This window comes from Colias philodice, chromosome 10 (genome assembly GCF_061535455.1).
Source record: "Colias philodice isolate Cphi_HAF_F1 chromosome 10, ilColPhil1 Martin Lab GWU primary, whole genome shotgun sequence".
Taxonomy (NCBI): domain Eukaryota; kingdom Metazoa; phylum Arthropoda; class Insecta; order Lepidoptera; family Pieridae; genus Colias; species Colias philodice.
In genome coordinates, this window is record NC_143095.1 from 8324992 (window position 1) to 8345259 (window position 20268).

Genomic DNA, 20268 nt, shown 5'->3' on the forward strand with positions numbered 1-20268 from the left:
AGAAAATTAGTCTTCCCTACACTAGCAAATATTATATCAACTAGTTATAAATACCGACCAATACCAACAGTTCCGTATCGTACAATAAACTAATGAGAACACAGGTGTCAAGGGTCTTTCTCTTTGCTAAGCAAACGTTTCCTAGTAAATGTACCTGAGGATTATCTTGAGAACATAACGTTTAGTTTCAATATACAGTATTTTACGGTCAATTAATTCCAATTATTTTACACTTTTGATCCATGTCTAAATATATTAAACTCAGGGGTGACTGACTGACTGATATAGTGATCTATCAACGCACAACCCAAACCACTGAACGGTTTGAAATTTGGCATGCAGGCAGATGTTAGGACGTATGCATCCGCTAAGAAAGGATTTTGATTAATTCTACCCCAAAGTAGCTAAAATAAAAAAAAAAACTATACATAATTTATAATAACACTTCTTAACGCGAGCGAAGCCACGGGTAAAAGCTAGTTATAATATAATTTCAGAGGCTTGCAGAGCAAATCTCCAAGATTTAATTGCTCATTGGACTAATTAAATTTTACGTAATAATACATAATATTAGAATATTAAATTTTACGTAATAATACATACCTAATATTAGAATACATAGTATAGAGTACCAACCAAAAATGCTTATATGAATATTATTGCTTCACAATTTTATGTAGGACCTATTTTTCCATGCTAAAGAATTTTTTGTTTCAAAACAGTATTTTTTTTTATTTAGTAATGTTCAACATGAGTTATTCCTAATTTAAATTTTAACTTCTTAATTCCATTGGTACGTAATCAAATTTTATTTCCTTATTTGAAACTTATGTAATTATAAAACACACATTTAAGCTTGGGTTGTATCTAATTGGCGATCTTTATATTAAATAAGTAGGTAATATCTTGAATTTTTCATCTATTATCTCGTTGAAATAAAAACAGCGAAATTTAAAAATGATTACTCCAACAATTCAATTAGTTCCCGAAAGAGGCATGACTTGTTTGTTTTTTGAATTAAATAAACTCCGAAAATACTGGACTGAATTTGAGAATTCGTTCAGCACTTTCACAACTCTATTCAAAATGGTTCAAACGGAAGATAAGCGATGGATAGCGGATACAGGATAGTTGTCGTATGTATGTCGTATTATGCAAAATAAATAAAATATCACAGATTCTCAGTGGGTTCCTATATGAAGAGAATTTTATGTCTCAACATCTGGTTGTCGATTGTTTGTCACACTCACATTTTAGTCAATCGACCAATATAACCTACCCTGCAATATAATACATATTTCCTTATAGAATGTTACGTTCCTACTTTCTCTTCCCATCTGTAACCTTATATTGTATTCAGTCAATAGATATAAGGGATTTGCTGTACTAAATTTACTACAAAATATGTAATGCATAGCTACTATTTTCGTATGATTAATGTAATTTAAACTTTTAAACCAACAACTTATTTCATCGTAAATAAAAGATAAATAAGCTTTAAAATAACAGCTGTCCCTACTTATTATCACGTGTATTTAAATTCGATATTTTAAAGAAAAGCGACCTCTAGTAAACTTTGACTTACAAATACAAAAAGGTCCAAAGGTGACAGTAAACAAGGTGTTTACGTAATTTGTTCCACATTACCAAGTGATCCGTTATCCAATCATATCCTCGACCACATCCGAGCTGCGCAACACTGGATTTTTGAACCTAAAGCTATTATTATGACGCAAAACTTAAGGAAACTATAGATTACATTTTGTGGAGGTTAGTGTAAATATTGCTAAGAGAAACTTCAGGATATCCATGTATGCTCGATATTATCTAATAGTAGAGATACTGCTACAAAGTTGGTTAAAATATTATGTGTTTCTTTCGAAATTTTTGTAAGTATTTTAGCTTTAATACGACACGGATTAAGGACTACCGCTTCTGATATTACTATTTTATTACTTTGAGACTATTTTCCTTATTTATTCTCATTTGCTGGTATCATGGTATGGGGATCATCATCTTTAAGATATACTAATCATATCAGGCTAATTATAATACACATGTCTATTACCTTTATCTGTTTTCTATGCATCTAAAAATTTCCAATCTACGTGTAGGTACGTATAACATGTGACCCATATACCTAACTGCTGCACTTATTAAAACGTGTTTCTATTCGGAAAAATCTGAAAAGAATATACTAGATATTATGTGATTATTTATTTATCCCTACTAATATTATAAATGCGAAAGTAACTCTGTCTGTCTGTCTGTAACCTTTCAACCGATTTTGATGAAATTTGGCACAGACAATCTTTAGACCCTGAGAAAGAACATAGGCTACCTTTCATCAAAACACCACGCGGGCGAAGCCGCGGCCGGAAGATAGTATTTTATAATATTAAACCTTAATTTCAAATAGTGCATTAAATTATGGAATCACTGGTTACAATCTTTCTTGTTAATCGAATACCACGCAAGGCAACTAGTTGTAGCATTTTGTAACCATTAACTATACTGTCATAGAAACATGATAACTTAATAAATCGAATAAATCGCATTAAAAAAGACAAGAACTTGATACCAACCATACTTAATAATTAATTATATAATACTTAATAGTAACCTACTTACAAAGTGTTTCCTCAAGTAATTTAAATTTTAGATTTTAAGATGTAACTATACTCACTAATGTATACTTTCTTAACCAATGTTCCCAAAAACGACGGAAGTTATCAATTCTTGGCATATTTTTTAACTTTTCTCTGGTTTTAATTGTCAAGAGAAACGTTAAACATTAACAGTAATCAAACTTTATTATAATTTGTTACTTACTAGTAGGTATTATTTTATCTGTGCTATTAGCATGATTTTAGCTTACGAAAAAAGCGGACTGCCAAGCTTGCAATCACGCATCTTACATGCGTTGTGAAATGAAATCTACATGCACTTTAATTTTAGCCTTAGCTGGTGTGTGGTTACTTTCCTTTTATATAATTGTGTATATTTTCATACAGCATCTTTTATATTGTCTAATTTACGTAGTAAACTTTTTTGCCGTAAAACTCAATACAGTGCCTGAAACATTGATATGGAGCTTATTGCAGCTTAAACTCAATGAACCATTAATGCGTTTACAATCAGTGCAAGAAATTATTATTCTTTTATCATACATTCGTCTAATAAATAATTAATTTTAACTTGCAAATTGTCACCTCTTTACAAATTGTTTATATCTTTTTCATCAACGCGATTAATCTTACAAAACAATGCGAGTTATGTCTGAAGTAGGAATATTCCTATACCGGAGGTGTTAAAACTGCCAAGTAAAATATACTATTAAATGTTGTGGTTCTTCGTAATATAATCGTTTTGAGGGAGACATAAATGTGGGTATTCATTGCGTATAAGCTAACCATATTTTTATATTATGTTGGTCAATTTCTCAAGTGTTTATTGCAGAATACTATCTTAATTACATATATATACTGGAATCTAGATAATTTGGATCAATAACGAATATTTTTTTAAACTAATAGAAGCTGTTTATTTATCATTTTTATGTGGTTTTCTTGCTTATGCTATGTTTGATATTTTTGCATTTAAAAACTAAGAAAAATGAAGTTAACTTTAAAAGTCACATTCGTTTTACATTCCAAGGCCTTGATGTAGTAGGTACATCCTAGGGTAATTTATAAAACCCAGGGTCATTCATAATATGACTACTTGACAGATAAGTCGGGACAATAGAATGCCTGTCATAATTTGCGTAAATAACATTTTCCTGAAGGATCTCCAAATCAAACACATTCTTACACACTTATTCATAGTAATACCAATTTTAAGTGGAATCAGGGCGTATCGTATGCGGAAAATCGTCTTCTAGTAATAGAAAACATACCCTACATACATGAGTTTAAAATACAATTTCCTTGGAAGTTCTGACGTGTTTATTACAAAATTATTTTGCGACAATGCGAGTAAACTATCATCATATAATGATGATGTCTATTGTCGCATTGTACGCAGTTTACACGAATTAATTTTAAGAATAAGAATGTTTGTTAATAATTTCTTCATATCATTATTACGGGTTACCGTCCGCGTCAGCTAACGTTGCAGGATCACACCGAACATCTTACCTAATTTATATTTTATTCATACTTATGAACAAATTAGGTAGTTCAGAAGAAATCCAAATTAATATGTTTTGTCCAATATACAAATGATGATCGATGGTGTATTCACTACATAGTATAAAACAAAGTCGCTTTCTATGTCCCTATTTGTGGTTAAATCTTTAAAACTACGCAACGAATTGATTAATTTGATGCGGTTTTTTACATAGATAGAGTGATTCAAGAGGAAGGTTTTAGTATATAATTTATTAGGTTTTAGCATGTTTTAGACAAAGCGGGCGAAACGGCGGGCGGAAAGCTTGTAAATAATATATCTAGGTACTTCAACATCCACCACACTCCCACCAGATCGATATAAGTATGAAAACTGTAGGTAATGTAATTTGAAAGATTCATTCACCGAGACACATAAGATTTGAAAATTTGAAGGCAAGAAGTAGGCCATCAGAAATATTTACTAATCATTGAGGTTTCTTATTTGATATTTCTTTTCGTAATCTTTAAATTTTCAACCAACTCCACCAAAAGGAGGATGTTTTTGATTCGACTGTACTTTTTTCTTTGAGATAACACCCCAGAACTTTCGGTCGAATTTTAATGATTCTGATTTCTGATGATGATTTTTCTTTGAATCGTTGTTATATTTCTTTAAACATATCAGTTACTCCAGTAATGGCGCAGTTTCATTAGTCGTTAACTCGTTCGGTATACAGCATACGGGGAGTCCCCGCAGGCGAGATAACAACCAATGAAAACAAGTTCCCCGCATGCTTAATACCGACCGTGATATCGACCAATGAAATTCATCGGTCAATATACAGCTTGGAAAATGGAGGTTCTCCCTACACCCCGCATGCGGGCCCTATCGACTAATGAAAACGGTTCCCCGAATGCTGGCCCTGTGGCACGCGTTCCAGAAATCTCTCGCACCCCGCATGCGGGCCCTATCGACTAATGAAACGGCGCCATAAATGCAATATATAGCTTTAAAACGTTAAAATACTTCATAAGTACGTAGGTATATTTAAGTTCTGCAATAAGCTATCTATAGGTTTGATTGAGTTCCACTCGTAAGTCGTAGTTAGCTTCACTAAGTACGTACTTTAACTCAAATTTTCATTTAATTAACTTCAAGTAAACAACTTTCAAATTATCCACAGCAAACAAGTTAATGAGTACCTACCCCACTAGCAAATAAATACTTGAGCAACTATGTAAGTATAAAAATTCAACATTTCCAGGCACCTACCATATTTAACCTCAAAATTACACGTTATATCATTTGCTATATATTTTCAAACAGGAGGCTTACATTTAAAAATTTGTAAAACAAAAGTTATAGTATTTGGAAAGGGTTCTATTTAATAAATATAGTTTCTATAACATTGAGTTACTATGTACTACGTACTAGAGAGGCAATCGCTACTACACTTTTTCTAACACGAGTTAGAGTCAATCGTCTCAAACCATTTTTTTTTTTTTGTTACATTGATTGGTTTTAATTGATAAGTTTATTCATATTTTTTTAATAAGATAAACAATATTTATTTGTTACATTGATTGGTTTTAATTTATAAGAAATAATAGGCAGAATATATTTGCAAATTGTATGACTCACTAGCCGCCCCGCGCCGCCGCGGCCGCGCTTGTCGCACAGATTTTGTACTGCTGTCCTCTCTATAATATACCTCAATGTTCTATAATTACTTTTTCTCATAACAGTCACACTCAATCAAAGAGTTACTTATTCAAACAGGCATCTCCATACGTTAGCTCTTCGATCCATAATTATTCCGTAGAATAAATGTACACTTCGTACACTTGTAACATCTCAAATTAACTTCAAAATAAGAGGAAAAGCGTCTCAGACACCTTTAAAAATTAGGCATGTTGCTGTCACTCGACCAGAAGCGCCCGCGCTTGATAAAGACAAGGAAGCCATCTGAAAAACTCAAGCAAAAAGTTTTAGAGCGAGGACTCCCGACTATCTCCTACACTATTTGACCAATTAAAACTATATTTTATGAAAATAAATAAATGAAAAGGCTATATAAACCGTGCTCCTTTCTATATATTTCTTTTTGTTAATAGTTCATACTATCCTTTCACTTTTATAATATTAGTAGTAGGGCTAAGAAGTTTTTGATGGGTGTAGTCATAGTACCTACGTAGTTGTAAGTCACATATTATCTCTAACTTTGTTTAATATTCCCGCGGGTTTTCCTTCAACTGGATCTTGATGACGTAATATTATGCGTTCTGACTATGAATTACGTTCTTTGAGAATCTCTTACAATATTAGAACGAAAGTACGTTTCTGCTCAATTATGTTGAGTTTCGGGGAAAATTGTTATTTCTTACTAAGAAATATTAGCAATACCGCGAGGAAAATTATAAATAAAGGTATTGGGTAGTAATAAATAATAATAAACGTAAATTTTGAAATGCAATCTTTCTTTTCCAGTTCGGATGATTTATAACAAGAGTAAAATGTGGTAAAACTCAGGAGCTTGCGTCATCCACGACGATAAGTGGTATATGCAGTTTCAGTCTGGCGGCTTATTTGTATGAATAAAAATTTAAATTAAAATGCCATATAGATGAAGAATTTTCCATAGGTACAGGGGATTAGATACAAAAATCCAAATATACTACTAGCTAGGGTACACTACTACTAGCTACAGTAAAAGGTATTCACATAATGTTATTATTAAAAACTAAATTGTCAGTGACTACTGCAGTACCTACGTAATAGAAAACCGATGACATATTTTGTGAGTCGTGACTATTAATTTACGTCACAGTTTGGGACGCAGGTGGAAAATAAAATTACAGTGTTCTAAATATTAATCTTTTTGCTGTTCAACTGAGAAAAATAAATTAAGAACTGCTGTTGCAATTTTTGTAGAAATCATTAGTTCCTTTTGCATGATATAGGTTACTACTGAAATACCCATTGACTCATTAGTTATCTCACACAAAATTCGTAAATATAGGTATTAAGTATGTCGAATTTCTTAGATCGACTTTTATCTTTTAATTTCTGAAAATATAGGTAGAGCCTACATAAATCACCATTCAATTCCCACTATAAGTGTCTTTTTTCCAATACTTTAATTGTAAATACCTATAGGTACACAGTATAAAAATTAAATTAGATTAATATAGGTACAGTTAAGAAACATTTTTCGAATTATTATGTAGAGTCATTCCTTTTTGTTGAAAATTTTCGCGTTGTTTTACTTTCATCACCATGATCTTTATTATAAGTTTATTTGTTGCAAATGCCAACAACCAATATTTGTGACCTTGTATCCAATGTTTTGCACATATGGGAACAATTGCGTCTTCAGACTTTGTTTATAATCGTGTTAGTGTAGCATCCATACCTCATACCAATATCAGCTTTATGCGAATAAGTGCAAGCTCGAGTATCTAATGTCAATAATCAACCCAAAATAAAAAAAAAAAAACAATTCATTCCAAATAATATGGAGCACATGCCATTCACAATTACAAATGAGTCGGCGATCGATTTCCATGAAAAAAAAATGCAGTGGTTTTCCGTCTATGAGAAACGGTTCATTGAGTCTGTCATCAGTATTGTTCACATAAAACAAGTGCCTGGGTCTTGTGCATTCAGTGTACATTTGGATTTCACAGTGGCTTCACGTCACTTGCTCGGAATAAATAATTTTGTGTTTGTAAGAGCGTTTATAGTGTTTCAGCAAAATGCTCTTGAAAGCGTCTTTACTTGTAAGTTTTAGACTTCTTTTTAGCATCTTAGTAGCGTAAATGTCAACCGGTTAAAATGCCTTTGTTTACTAACCGGCTTTTGAAAATGGTTTAACCGGCTTTATAGTTTATGTACATAATTCTTTGACTAAGTTTAAAAATAGCTTACGTGAATAGTAAAGTCCCTAGAAAATCCTATGGGAACAAAAACTTAAACTTCTTAAAAAAATAAAAATCGGTAAAAGATAAACAATATGAGATATTAAGTTCCAATTTAACTTTACCGTTAAAGTTTAGTACTCATTTAAATTAATGCCTAACTAAAATTAGGTATTAAATTATTTTTAACGCATATAATGTCGTAAATAGTCATTTATTTTGCGCTTTCCCACGACCTTCATACATTTCCTTTCCTGCCAGGTTCCCTGGTAGAGAATAGAGTTTGCTGTTCAGCTATAAGGCCGCCTTTTGTACAAATGTTCCCTTTTGTGATATTGTTCTTTTTTTCTGAAGTATATTTAGGTATTGTAAATTATAATTCAGGTCACCGACGAAAATAATTCCAGATGTTTTGCATATTATCTCATAATAGTATAATCAGTAATAGCTCTCCTAATGTTACTAATATTCAATTATTAATTTTATTATAATCTGCGCAGTAACAATTTCTCTCAGTTACATTTAACATAGATCCCATACATGCAATTCAAATAATAAAGAAAACCGTGTGAGCCGAGTACACGTGTCAGAAGTGAAACTTCTTTGGCAAGATTCAAAAACAATAATAATCGCCTTAGTCCATAGCGTGACGGTATTGACATGACGCGACCTTGAAATTTTACTCTCAACCCGCTTAAAAAAGTTTCACTTCATAATTTTTTCATTGAGTAATTAGGTTTAAGCCTGAGATAGAGTTCTCTACCATCTTTCTCACCTCATACGTCGATAAAAGCGTACAAACAAAAAAAAACTAAAAAAAAAACTTAATGTATTTCACAAAATGCTAAACTTTTGTTATAGGATCCTGTCATTTTCTAAGCACTAAGTTACTTTCTCTTAATGATCTAGTAATAACAAGTTCATTCATAATAAGTAGGCACAATCTGCATTGGCAATGATTTCACAGCTTTCTAGCTTCCTAGCATCTAATAAGTTTTCTAGGCAGTAGGATATTTTAATTATCTATTGAAATAGTTGCACGAAGTACGTGAAACTTTTAATAAGACAATGTTTACACTTTTTATCTTGTCAGTTGTCAGTAAGCTATATATAAGTTTAAAACTAAACTAATTAATAGTTTCGTTACATTTTTAAATGATAAATAATAATCCAACTACAATTTGAGTCTTTTAATGCTTAAAAAATTATATCTAATAATTATACTTACGGGAATGCAGGCAAAAAAAAGCATCAATAGCGGTTTGTTAAGTCCATTCTATACATGCGGTCCCTGTAATTCAAGTACTAAGTGTCCTTGAATATTATTACATACTGTGCCTATAGGATGCAATCAAAATTATGTTTATTTTTATTTTCAGGTTATAGTCTATAGTCTCCACTGCACATACGCTGCGGCCGCGGCAGCTAAAAGTAAGTAAAATTAAGTAGCTATTCGTAATAACTATTTTAATACAAAATATTCCATATTTCCACAAGTCAGTATATTTATTACGATTTAGAATATTAGGTCGATAAAATATTTCATATGCATTGTTAATATTCCGTACAAAATCATTTACCTAATCCTCTATTTGAAACTTATATATTTCTACAAAATACAAACTGTTATATAAATTTATTTTATTTCAGTCGATACTCCAATAAAATATCCAGGCCCTACCAAAAACAATAACATCGCAGACGACGTGCCAGAGGCGTGTTGGAATCTCACATATTGTACCATCAAACCAAAGAACTATCCAGAGGAAAAATTCAATTTGATGTTCAAGGGCTATGTAAGTTTCTTTATTATGTATATTTTTGTTTCCTTACGAAAGTTGCTCGTAGTTTCAGTCTTTGAAGGAATATAGTAGCATATGGATGAACATTGGGCACTATTCCACTATAAGCATCTAAGAGACAGTCATCATCCTATTGTTATTTTCCTGAACGCTCATCCTATTGTTATTTTCCTGAACGCTATACTAAAATTATGTTTTACACATGCTTTCAGAAACCATTAGCTCAGCCCTCACTAGTGACCATTTCATTTGACAATCGACAAGGAGACCCAACTGAAGGAGACGACTGTGAAAGCGAAGTAACTGTAAGTAGGTATAATAATATAAAATAAGGAAAATATAACAAAGTATATTATAATAGGTATTCACACGAGATATTACAAGGAAACAGAATTTCCATGAAAGAAAAAAATTAAATAAGACTAACTTCCCAGCTTATTTATTACTAGCTGTGCTCCGCGGTTTTACCCGCAGTGCTCCGCCGTGTTGGTCTTAGTGAGATGATATTATATAGACTATAACACAGAAATAATTTTTTAAATCGGACCAGTATTTTCCGAGATACGCGCGTTCGAACAAACAAACTCTTCAGCTTTATAATATTATTAGGTATAGATGAGTAGGATCGCTTGTTGTTCGCAATTCGACCGTCTCATTATAATAAGCCATCACGTGCGTCCTACCATCTACTACATCTACACGTATCGTAATAAAACATTCCCACATTCCACAAATCTACATTTTATTACAAAAATAAATAATAATTAGTATATACTGTGTATACGTGAAGATCACTCGAAACGACGTATGGAAGAAAGTAAATAAAATAGATTAGACCAAGCCAAGATTATCCCAATACCTACTAAGCAAAACTTCCGAAACAAGCTTGTATAATACTTAGGTACTTAATTGTAATTGGCTATGTATGTATGTATATATACCGTGTATGTACAATAGCCAATTATCTCGCAAATAGTACCTTATCTAAATAAATTTATAAAATCTGACATTTCATTCAGCACGTACCGGTAATTTTATACCATAAACAAGTTTTATAGATTCCCATTGTCCACATCCAAACATAATTAAACTTTACGACCGTTTACCATAAAGTACTTGTTCTTAGGTAAATTACATTTACAAAACAGGTATAGTACAATGAAATCCCATACTTTAGGATTTTTGCAAACACTTATAGAATTTTACGCAAATTAGTTGTATTTCGTAGACAATCTTCAGTGCACAACGCGGAAATAATAACAAGGTCGCGAACAGGTTCTCTTACACTGAGCCAATAATTATACATACAACTATATCATATAAACAACAATCAACCATACCTGTTTAGATATGAAATAAAAAATAGCGTGTGTGCCGAGCACACGTGTCAGAAATGAAACTTCTTTGGCAAGATTCAAAGAAACGAAGATCTTCGTACCATGACGTGACCGTATTGACATGACGCGACCTTGAAATTTTACTCTTAACGCGCCTAACGCGCGGATTTTCGGAAATTATCCATATAAATTGATTATTCTCTAAAACATAAACTTACTTGAAGTTGATTAATTGGAAATAAGTACTTTCCTCACTGACAATTTACCTGCAGAATTACGAGATACCTACTATCTTACATATAAGATTATCTTGTCATTTATATGGTCATAAATAATACGAGGAAACACATAAAACACTTAGGTACTGAACTCCCTACAAAATTAATTGTAGACAAAGCGTAGTGTGCATTAGATTTGAAATAGATTGTATTTGTTAAGCCCTTATATAAAATTAATATTTTCAGTTTGAGCCACTATACAAGGTGCGTGAAAAGCGAGAGGATCCGTGGCAAACAGTAGTGCAAGCACCAGGCGTAGACTATGTACAGCGTGTGCGTTTAGAAAGATGCACGTAAGTAAAAAACCCAAGTTTTCGAAGCGAAGAAAGAAAGATGATACAATATTTCAGTAAAAAAGGTCATAAAATTATAACTGAAAACCTCAGCAACCCCATAAAAATAGGAATTAGATACTTAAAGATTTCAGCATACAACTAATTTGTATTAAATGAAAATATTGATGCTAACTTGTAGAGCTATAGATGTAAAGTATATTTAGGTTCCTCTTACACCCAAATCGATTTAGTTGCTACGAGAAATGTATTTTTGCAAATCGGATGAACCATACTTACTAATCTGATTATTTCTTACAGGAAACCCGACGCTCCGTGCTTCAACGTGTTTTCAGAAAACAGCGCATACGAAACGTTCTGTAAACAGAAGTACAACAAATGGAAAGTGTCGGTAGAAAATGGTGAAAAGGACACTAAAACGATCGAAGTCCAACTTCCAGTATGCTGCACTTGCAATTACAGACCCGTTGATATGTCTTGATCACGTATCTCCAATCTTCTTCTGGCCTAGATTTTGACAACACATCGAGTGTTTTGGGCCCTCTTCACAATGGGCAGCGTTGGCCCGACAAAGGATCGATGTTTGCTGCCATTACGGCGGTTGCCGATTATGAATAAACATCTACAATGATGGCTGATCATAGACATTTAGGCCCTCTACATTATCGTGATTACCTCTACTCGCCCAACGCTGCCCATTGTGAAGAGGGTTCCAAATTGTTTCTTGTTTTACGTTTTCTGTGCCAACATTGATAAATCCAGGAAACTGACTCAAACTTATCTTAATTAAGTGTGTTATTTATAAAAATAATTGACCACTATATATATGAGTCGTCTTTATGGTCAGCTATGTAATACATATTCATTGAATTTATTGTTATAAGTGTGGCATCTTGTTTGTTTTTATTTAATATAGATAAAATAGGATTAAAAAGGTCACTTTCCTCGCGAAATTTATAGGTACTTACCGTATTATTAAAAAAATCGCATATACTGATACTTTGTACAAGATTATGTTGAACTAATGTGGAAGATTTTGGTAGACAGAAATAATTTAACATGTATAAGCAAAGCTTATATTCTACACATTTATGCTTGATAGAATAAATTATTAACATTACATTAAGCATTACAATGTAATCTGAAATATATTTTAATTAGGTGTATTTTTGTACTTTATTGAGATTCACCACTATGGCCAAAATTTGACAGAGAATCGACTTTTAAACCTCTACTAACTTTTGTAAGATTTTTAAGGACCCGCATTTATAGTTACTTGATATAATATATTATAGTATAGATACCTTTTCTAAAAATTTATTGTGTTTTTGAATTTTTGAATTATATAGATACACCTATTATTCATATTTGCTATTCTTACTACATCTAAATTCACGACCGTACAAGCAAACAACGTGATGTTTTTAAAGACTTATGATCTCATAACACAGATAAAATCTCAAACAATCAGAATAATCTTCATTAGCCACATAAACAATCGTGTATGTGAAACCATCGTTTTATGTAATTATTTATAATGTAACTAACTTGATTTGATTTATGGGTCACGGTTAATCCCTGAACACAAAAATAACATCAAATCATTATGTAAGCTTTATATTTATTTAATTGTATGTTATTTTTGTAAACTAGTCACAAATAAAGATACAAAAGCAAACCCATTTTTTTTATTTGCCCTGATAATTTAAATAAATTTGGAAAATCCAAAAGTGCACGCCTCATAATTTTTTTTAAATAATTATTTATTAATTATTATTATTTTTGTTTATTTAATAACAATTAAACCACATCGAATCAGACCCTGAAAAATGAAAGGGTTCTATTCCTGAGCATACTCAAGCGTAAGAGAAAAAAAAAGACTCGATTAGTAAAGTATTTCGGTCGCTATCGTGTTAACAAGAAAATCCTCCGCACATACAGACACACGGACGTCCAAGACAGAACTTTTTTAAACTGTTTTTTAACTAGTTTAAATAACAAAAATGACATCAAAAATATCATGAATGTTAAAAATAGTGTTTTTTCTTAATATGTGTGTGTATGTATTATCTTACAAGTGCAATGTATGATACATAAAGACATTTTAAGTTTGAAAAATCAGATGTTTTGCGCGAAGTGACAGTAGTACCCACCTCAACGCTTCGCTTATGAGGCGTGCAAAAAATCGTATATAACCTCCTATAAACGTAAAGTAGAGGTAGATACGGTCTATTTTATTTGAAACTTCAACAACGCCGAAAACAGACACAGATTACTAAATACTACGTTCTCTGCACTTGTGATGAACCCAGATGAAAGTATAAGTATACCCTGGATATCTTATTATGGGTTTAGAAGGAACGGAAAACCATTATATATAAAAGACGTAGGTATATATACGCATATACTACCTATTTAATAGTGTAGATCTTAAATTGTATGGACTTAAGCATAGTACATGTTTTTGTGATAAACTTAACACGTTCCTAATCGCAGACGTTATTTAAAACAAGCTCTATCATCTATATAATATTTATTATATTACCTACCTATCTACTTGAAATACCTATCTAAACTGTTCATTTAACAACTGGTATGTTGTATTTATTCAAATACTATTCAAACGCATTATGCTAAAGTAATTATTTAAACTCAAACTCAAACTCAAACATTCATTTATTCAATTAGACTACTATTTAGTAGCACTTTCGAATCGTCATTACATAAGTATTTTTAACATTTACCACCGATTCGGAAAGCAGTATCTACGGAGAAGAATCGGCAAGAAACTCCATAGTTGCTCTTTTAAATCATGTCAATATTACATAATATGTAACTTATATCTAACTACATAATAATATATCATAATATGCCAAAGAACTGTCCTGTGGTTTTTACGCGATAACCCTCCATGGGTCTTTATCGTCTATATATTCCTGAATACTGTAGTACGCTCTCTGAACTAGTACATTTTTTATATAAGTTTTAAATTTAGAACTACTATACTCTTTAATATTGTGAGGAATTCTATTATATAAGCGTATACCTTGACCCATAAATGAATTTTTAACTTTAGCTAATCGGAAAAATGGCATTTCAATTCTATTCCTGTTCCTTGTGCCATAATCGTGTCTATCTCCTACTCTTGTGTGCAAGTCGGAGCTTTTGTGTACATGCAAAATATTATTAAATATATACTGTGATGGTACAGTAAGGATACCAGTATTCTTAAAATGATCTCTTAGTGAGTCCCGAGCACGTAAATTATATATAGAGCGAATGGCTCTTTTCTGTAAGATAAATATAGTTTCTATATCTGCAGCCTTGCCCCACAGTAGAATTCCATAGGACATAATGCTATGAAAGTAGCTGAAATAAACCAATCTAGCTGTATCTTCATCGGTGAGATGCCTTATTTTTCGGACTGCATATGCAGCTGAACTGAGCTTACCTGCAGCGGTGTTGACATGGGCTCCCCACTGTAGTTTCTCGTCCAATGTTAACCCTAGAAATACAGTAGACTCAGTAGGATGCAATACCTCCCCGTTCAAGGTAATATCTCTGTTCAACTTTTTTACATTAGGAAGTAAAAATTCAACACAAGTGGTTTTTTTGGCATTTAATAATAAATTATTGGCAGTAATTTAAGGGCCCTTAGTAGGTGAAAACGGCAAAATGGACTGTTTTCTATGAGCTATAATTGAAAATATTGAAGTTTTTTCGCACTGAAATTTCTAATATAGTATTACAGAACGTATGTGTGATGGGATGACTGTTTCTAAAACACGATTGGAAAAATTTTGCTTGATAAAAAAAAATCCTGAAGTTACCTCTAAAATATCATATAAATGCTCATTACAACCGTATTTTACGATAATAATTTGTATAAAATCACAAATACATAGGTATTTTTACCTTCTCGATTTCGTGACTGTTTTAGATTTAGAATATACTAAATATTTTCATTCACTTTTTGATAAAAATGTGAATGGCGCTTACGATTTTTAGTTTCGAGCACGTTGATTCCATACTAAACGCGGACCCCCTCATCCCTTACCTCAGGCCCGAATAGCTGAATTTACGCTGACCGCCAAACCCCGGCTAATGAAACCACACAGTCAATAACCTGTCAATACTCGGAAATGAATAGTATTTTTTTACTCATTACAGTATTATATTATCTGTGCTTATAGATACTATTAAATTTTCTAGATAATTCCTTATTATGTGCATGTTTCAGTTAATTTATATGCAATGTCGTATGAGTAATACACAAACGTAATAATATTACCGACTACAATTAGCGTGTCAAGTCGTTGCTGTCGTGCAGTTTAAGGAAAATTATTGCAACGAAGATCATAATTTAAAGAATAGAAAACACTTTATATGAAAAATATCCATTATTGAATTAAAATTAAACATTACATGGACTACAAATATCCGTTGTGATATCGAAAAAACCCTCATTTTTTTTCTACTAGAGTCATAGAGCATCGCCAAAATAAAGTGAATCATTGAAATCTGAATACCCACTACGTACAGTTATGAGATGAATATCAATTTCACGTACAAAAAAACTGCCTACGATTGTATGCAATTAGGATTTTACGCACACGCCATGAACATACTTATATTATGTATTTTCCCGCTATTGCAATGAAATGAAATGTAGGCAGCATATGTGCTCGCGGGGAAGTACCGCATGTAAGAATCGAGTTAATGTGATCGCTAGTTTCAACCTATATTTTGTTCAGTATTACGCGAATGTGATGAAAACATAAGTGAACCTACGTTTAAAGCGAATGTAGAGTAGAAAACTCGATCTTTTAAAGTCCCATAGAATAAAGAGGGAACTATCACCTACAATCCTATATTTCTGAAAAAGTTATAGGAAAATTACATTAGAATTCAGTGCTATGTTATATAGTGTATGCGTTGTGATTCGTGAAATTTATAAAGATACTCTTAATAACTCATATATAAGATATATGTGACTCATTTAGAGCGTTTGAACAATGTCTTCCAGTCTATTGTGTAACGGATATTTGCTTAATAGGAACTAAATTGAGATACTATTGTCCGGGAATTGTATTGGGTAGGTATTTGACGTATACGTAATGCGTATGTGTTTGTTTTTTTTTGTACAATCAGACATTCACATTTGACTTGACGTCGTTGCATTCGACCATGACTCGAATGGAGAGCAATATTTGTGCGTTTAGCAATAATTAAAAGTCAAACATTAACGTAATTCCTTCTTAGTATTAACTCGTTTAAATAAAAAATATTTTTTTAGTAAGTCTCCAGTCTCTTAACTTTTTATTCAAGTAAAGGTTAACAAGCGAAGGATGAACAGTTGGAAAGTTAATCCTAAAAAAGTTGGAAAATGGGAAAATGTTCTTAAAATAAATCTAATTTTAGTAATTTTTTTAGAAAAACATTCCATAAATAAGCCATAAATGTACACTGCAATAATTACAGTTTTAAAACTTCGGACGGATTTGAATTTGAGATTTGGAATTAATTTATTTTAATAAGGACATGGCATTACCAATCGTTAAGAATGAAAGTGTCTCCGCTGGCCGTATTGAATGAAAAAAAAACGCACTGTAACTGTTCAGTCACAGCTTGAACTTTAATAAAAGTGAAATCATACTAATCCATTATGGGCATGGAAAGAAAGAAAGATAAAAAGATCAATTATTTGACTCTACAAAAATGCCACAAAAAAAAAAAAAAATAAAGATATCAAAATAAAAATAAGGGTAGAAGGGCTGAAAGTATAAGCACTTTACCTAGTAGATAGCTACTAACCCTTACCTTAACAGGCATCAATTTTGTGAATAACTTTACAGAGATTAATATTAATCTCCATCGGCTATTGAACCCTTGACCTTCCTCTTGTTACGCTTATTTGCTTATGGCCATTGGCCAAGGAAACAGACAATCATCTGAGATTGTGTAACGATTACAATAGATACAACGAAATACAAGTACCCAAACCAATTTAATATGTGCCCAAACTAAAATACAAAAAGAAATAACTAAACTACCTAACTACTTAATTCCATAGTCGTTATGTATCAACTATGTACCTACTATGTATAGATAAAACATGATCGTAACTGTTAATCTATTCATGCTTTCAAACGAATAAATATACAAAATTGTAAATCCATACTTAATATTATAAAATATGCGAAAGTAACTCTGTCTGTCTGTCTGTTACTCAATCACGCCTAAACTACTGAACCAATTTGCATGAAATTTGGTATGGAGATATTTTGATACCCGAGAAAGGACATAGGCTACTTTTTATCCCGGGAAATAGGATAGGTTTTATCCCGAAAATCCCACGGGAACGGGAACTATGCGGGTTTTTCTTTGACTGCGCGGGCGAAGCTGCGGGTGGAAAGCTAGTATGAAATAATAGTGCTAATCATTATTATATTTTACGGCCATATTTTGTGTACAGAATGTATATCATAAAATATGTTAATCGGTCGTTAGTTTGTTTATAATACATATTAAGTATATTTTTTTTAAATTATTTTTAAGATTTACATGTTATTAATAAATAAAATATGATGAAAAATTATTTATTTCAAATCTGTGTTTAAATTAATACCCAGCATGACTAAACACAGAGCATACCTATAGCTGTAGATATATTATGACTATATAGGTAGATCGAACTTTACATATAATATATCAAATCACAAGGCAATAAATAAAGCACGTGTCTACCATAAAATCATTATAACATCGGATTCTATTTATACATTGTATATTTCCAATATTCTAGGAAAACTGCATTGATTACTCGAAGATGCTCTGAGTAGAGGTAAATAATGGATTATTTTTTAATTTTACTTGCTTATAAAATAATAATATGGTAGTGAGTGAGAGTTGAACAGGTTTCTGTTATAAATAAACACTGATTTCGCAAACTTTCCCTGTAAAGTCTGCACTAACGGGTTTATTCAATCGGCTTAGCGCAATGATTAGGTACCTTTGATGTTCCAATTGGTTATCCAAGCTAATTCATTTATAATCAGGTAGGTAATGAGATCAAAAAACCTTTATCATCTGTACAATAGTACAAGCGTTTTTACGTTCATTCAATTTTTTTTTGGTCTAATGTCTTAATTTTATGAAAAGCTCTCCATCTCTTGTAGTTAATTGTTTAATTTTAAAATGCTATATTACAAATACACATCGTCAACACAAATTATGCTATATAAGTAAATAGTGGCTATTTTTATGTAAATAAATCTGCTTCATGCATTTTTATGTAAAACTATTTGCAACATTATTAAAAATGGCTTTCAATTAATCATTTATTTTCATAAATATTGCATTATTATTATGAGGAATAATAAATATTTGACACATGATTTATTTCATGTCTAAATCGGTTCACCTTTGGCTTTTCGCTGGACCAGCTAAACACAGCAGTATTATCTTAAGAATATAATTTTGTACTTCTAACTATATTTATATTTTTTTGCATTTTTATCTAACTCAAGGCAAGCCATTCCTTTCAGATATTATATGTGTCCATGTAGAGTGCAGACAATATAACAAAAGTATCAATTAATAAATGAGATACACGTCACAATTAATCAAGACAAATTAAACACAATATAAAAAGGATACGTAATTACTATAGCCAAAATAACTTCCTTACCACAGATCCATATACGGTTTTAAAAGCGTTAATAGTCGCTAATAAGGAATACAAACAATGGCTAAATGATTAAAAAGAAAGATATTTTAGTGCACTTCGATGGACGTCATCGGAAACTTCGTTTCCTCGTCTGTTTATCGCAGGGCTTTTTAACCTGCCATTGAAGGAATGGAAATTTCCGCCGATATTTAAACCATTCTCTTACATTTACGGATTTTGTTTATAACTCAGGTGGTGATAATAAATTCACTTAATTAGCTGACCCATTAAATTTTAAGCCACCACTTGAATTTTTTTATACTTTCGTGACTTATCGATATTCCACTATTTTTATTTCTTTTTAGGGTTCCGTACCTCAAAAGGAAAAAACGGAACCCTTATAGGATCACTTTGTTGTCCGTCTGTCCGTCCGTCCGTCCGTCCGTCTGTCAAGACCCTTTTTCTCAGGAACGCGTAGAGGTATGAAGCTGAAATTTATATCAATTACTCAGGTCTACTGTCCCTTGAAGCTGTGAAAAAATCAAACTTCTAAGCCAACGCAATCAAAAGATACAGCCGTTTATGCCGCAAATTTTCGACACTTGCAAGGGAATCAAAACCTACAGGGTGCTTCCCGTGAACTCAGAATCTTGAAATTTGGTACGAAGCAACGTCTTATAGCATAGATAAAGGAAAAATTACGAAAACCATAAATTTTTAGTTCCATCACATAATATATCTTTTTTTTATAATTTTAAACTTACTACCACGGAACCCTCGGCGCGCGAGTCCAACTCGCACTTGGCCGGTTTTTAATTAAAGAATACATAGATCCAACAAAAAATTAATACATACCATC

The 20268-nt window shown here is 31.9% G+C and overlaps 1 protein-coding gene across 1 annotated transcript; it reads left to right on the top strand.

The window, feature by feature from the left end:
• Window positions 1–7735: 7735 nt before the first annotated feature.
• Window positions 7736–12707, top strand: LOC149485325 (uncharacterized). Its single transcript, XM_089700106.1, has 6 exons — window positions 7736–7892; window positions 9410–9461; window positions 9681–9826; window positions 10045–10137; window positions 11634–11740; window positions 12041–12707. The coding sequence occupies exons 1-6, from the start codon at window positions 7869–7871 to the stop codon at window positions 12219–12221; spliced, it is 603 nt and encodes a 200-aa protein (XP_089556232.1). The 5' UTR covers window positions 7736–7868; the 3' UTR covers window positions 12222–12707.
• Window positions 12708–20268: the final 7561 nt, after the last annotated feature.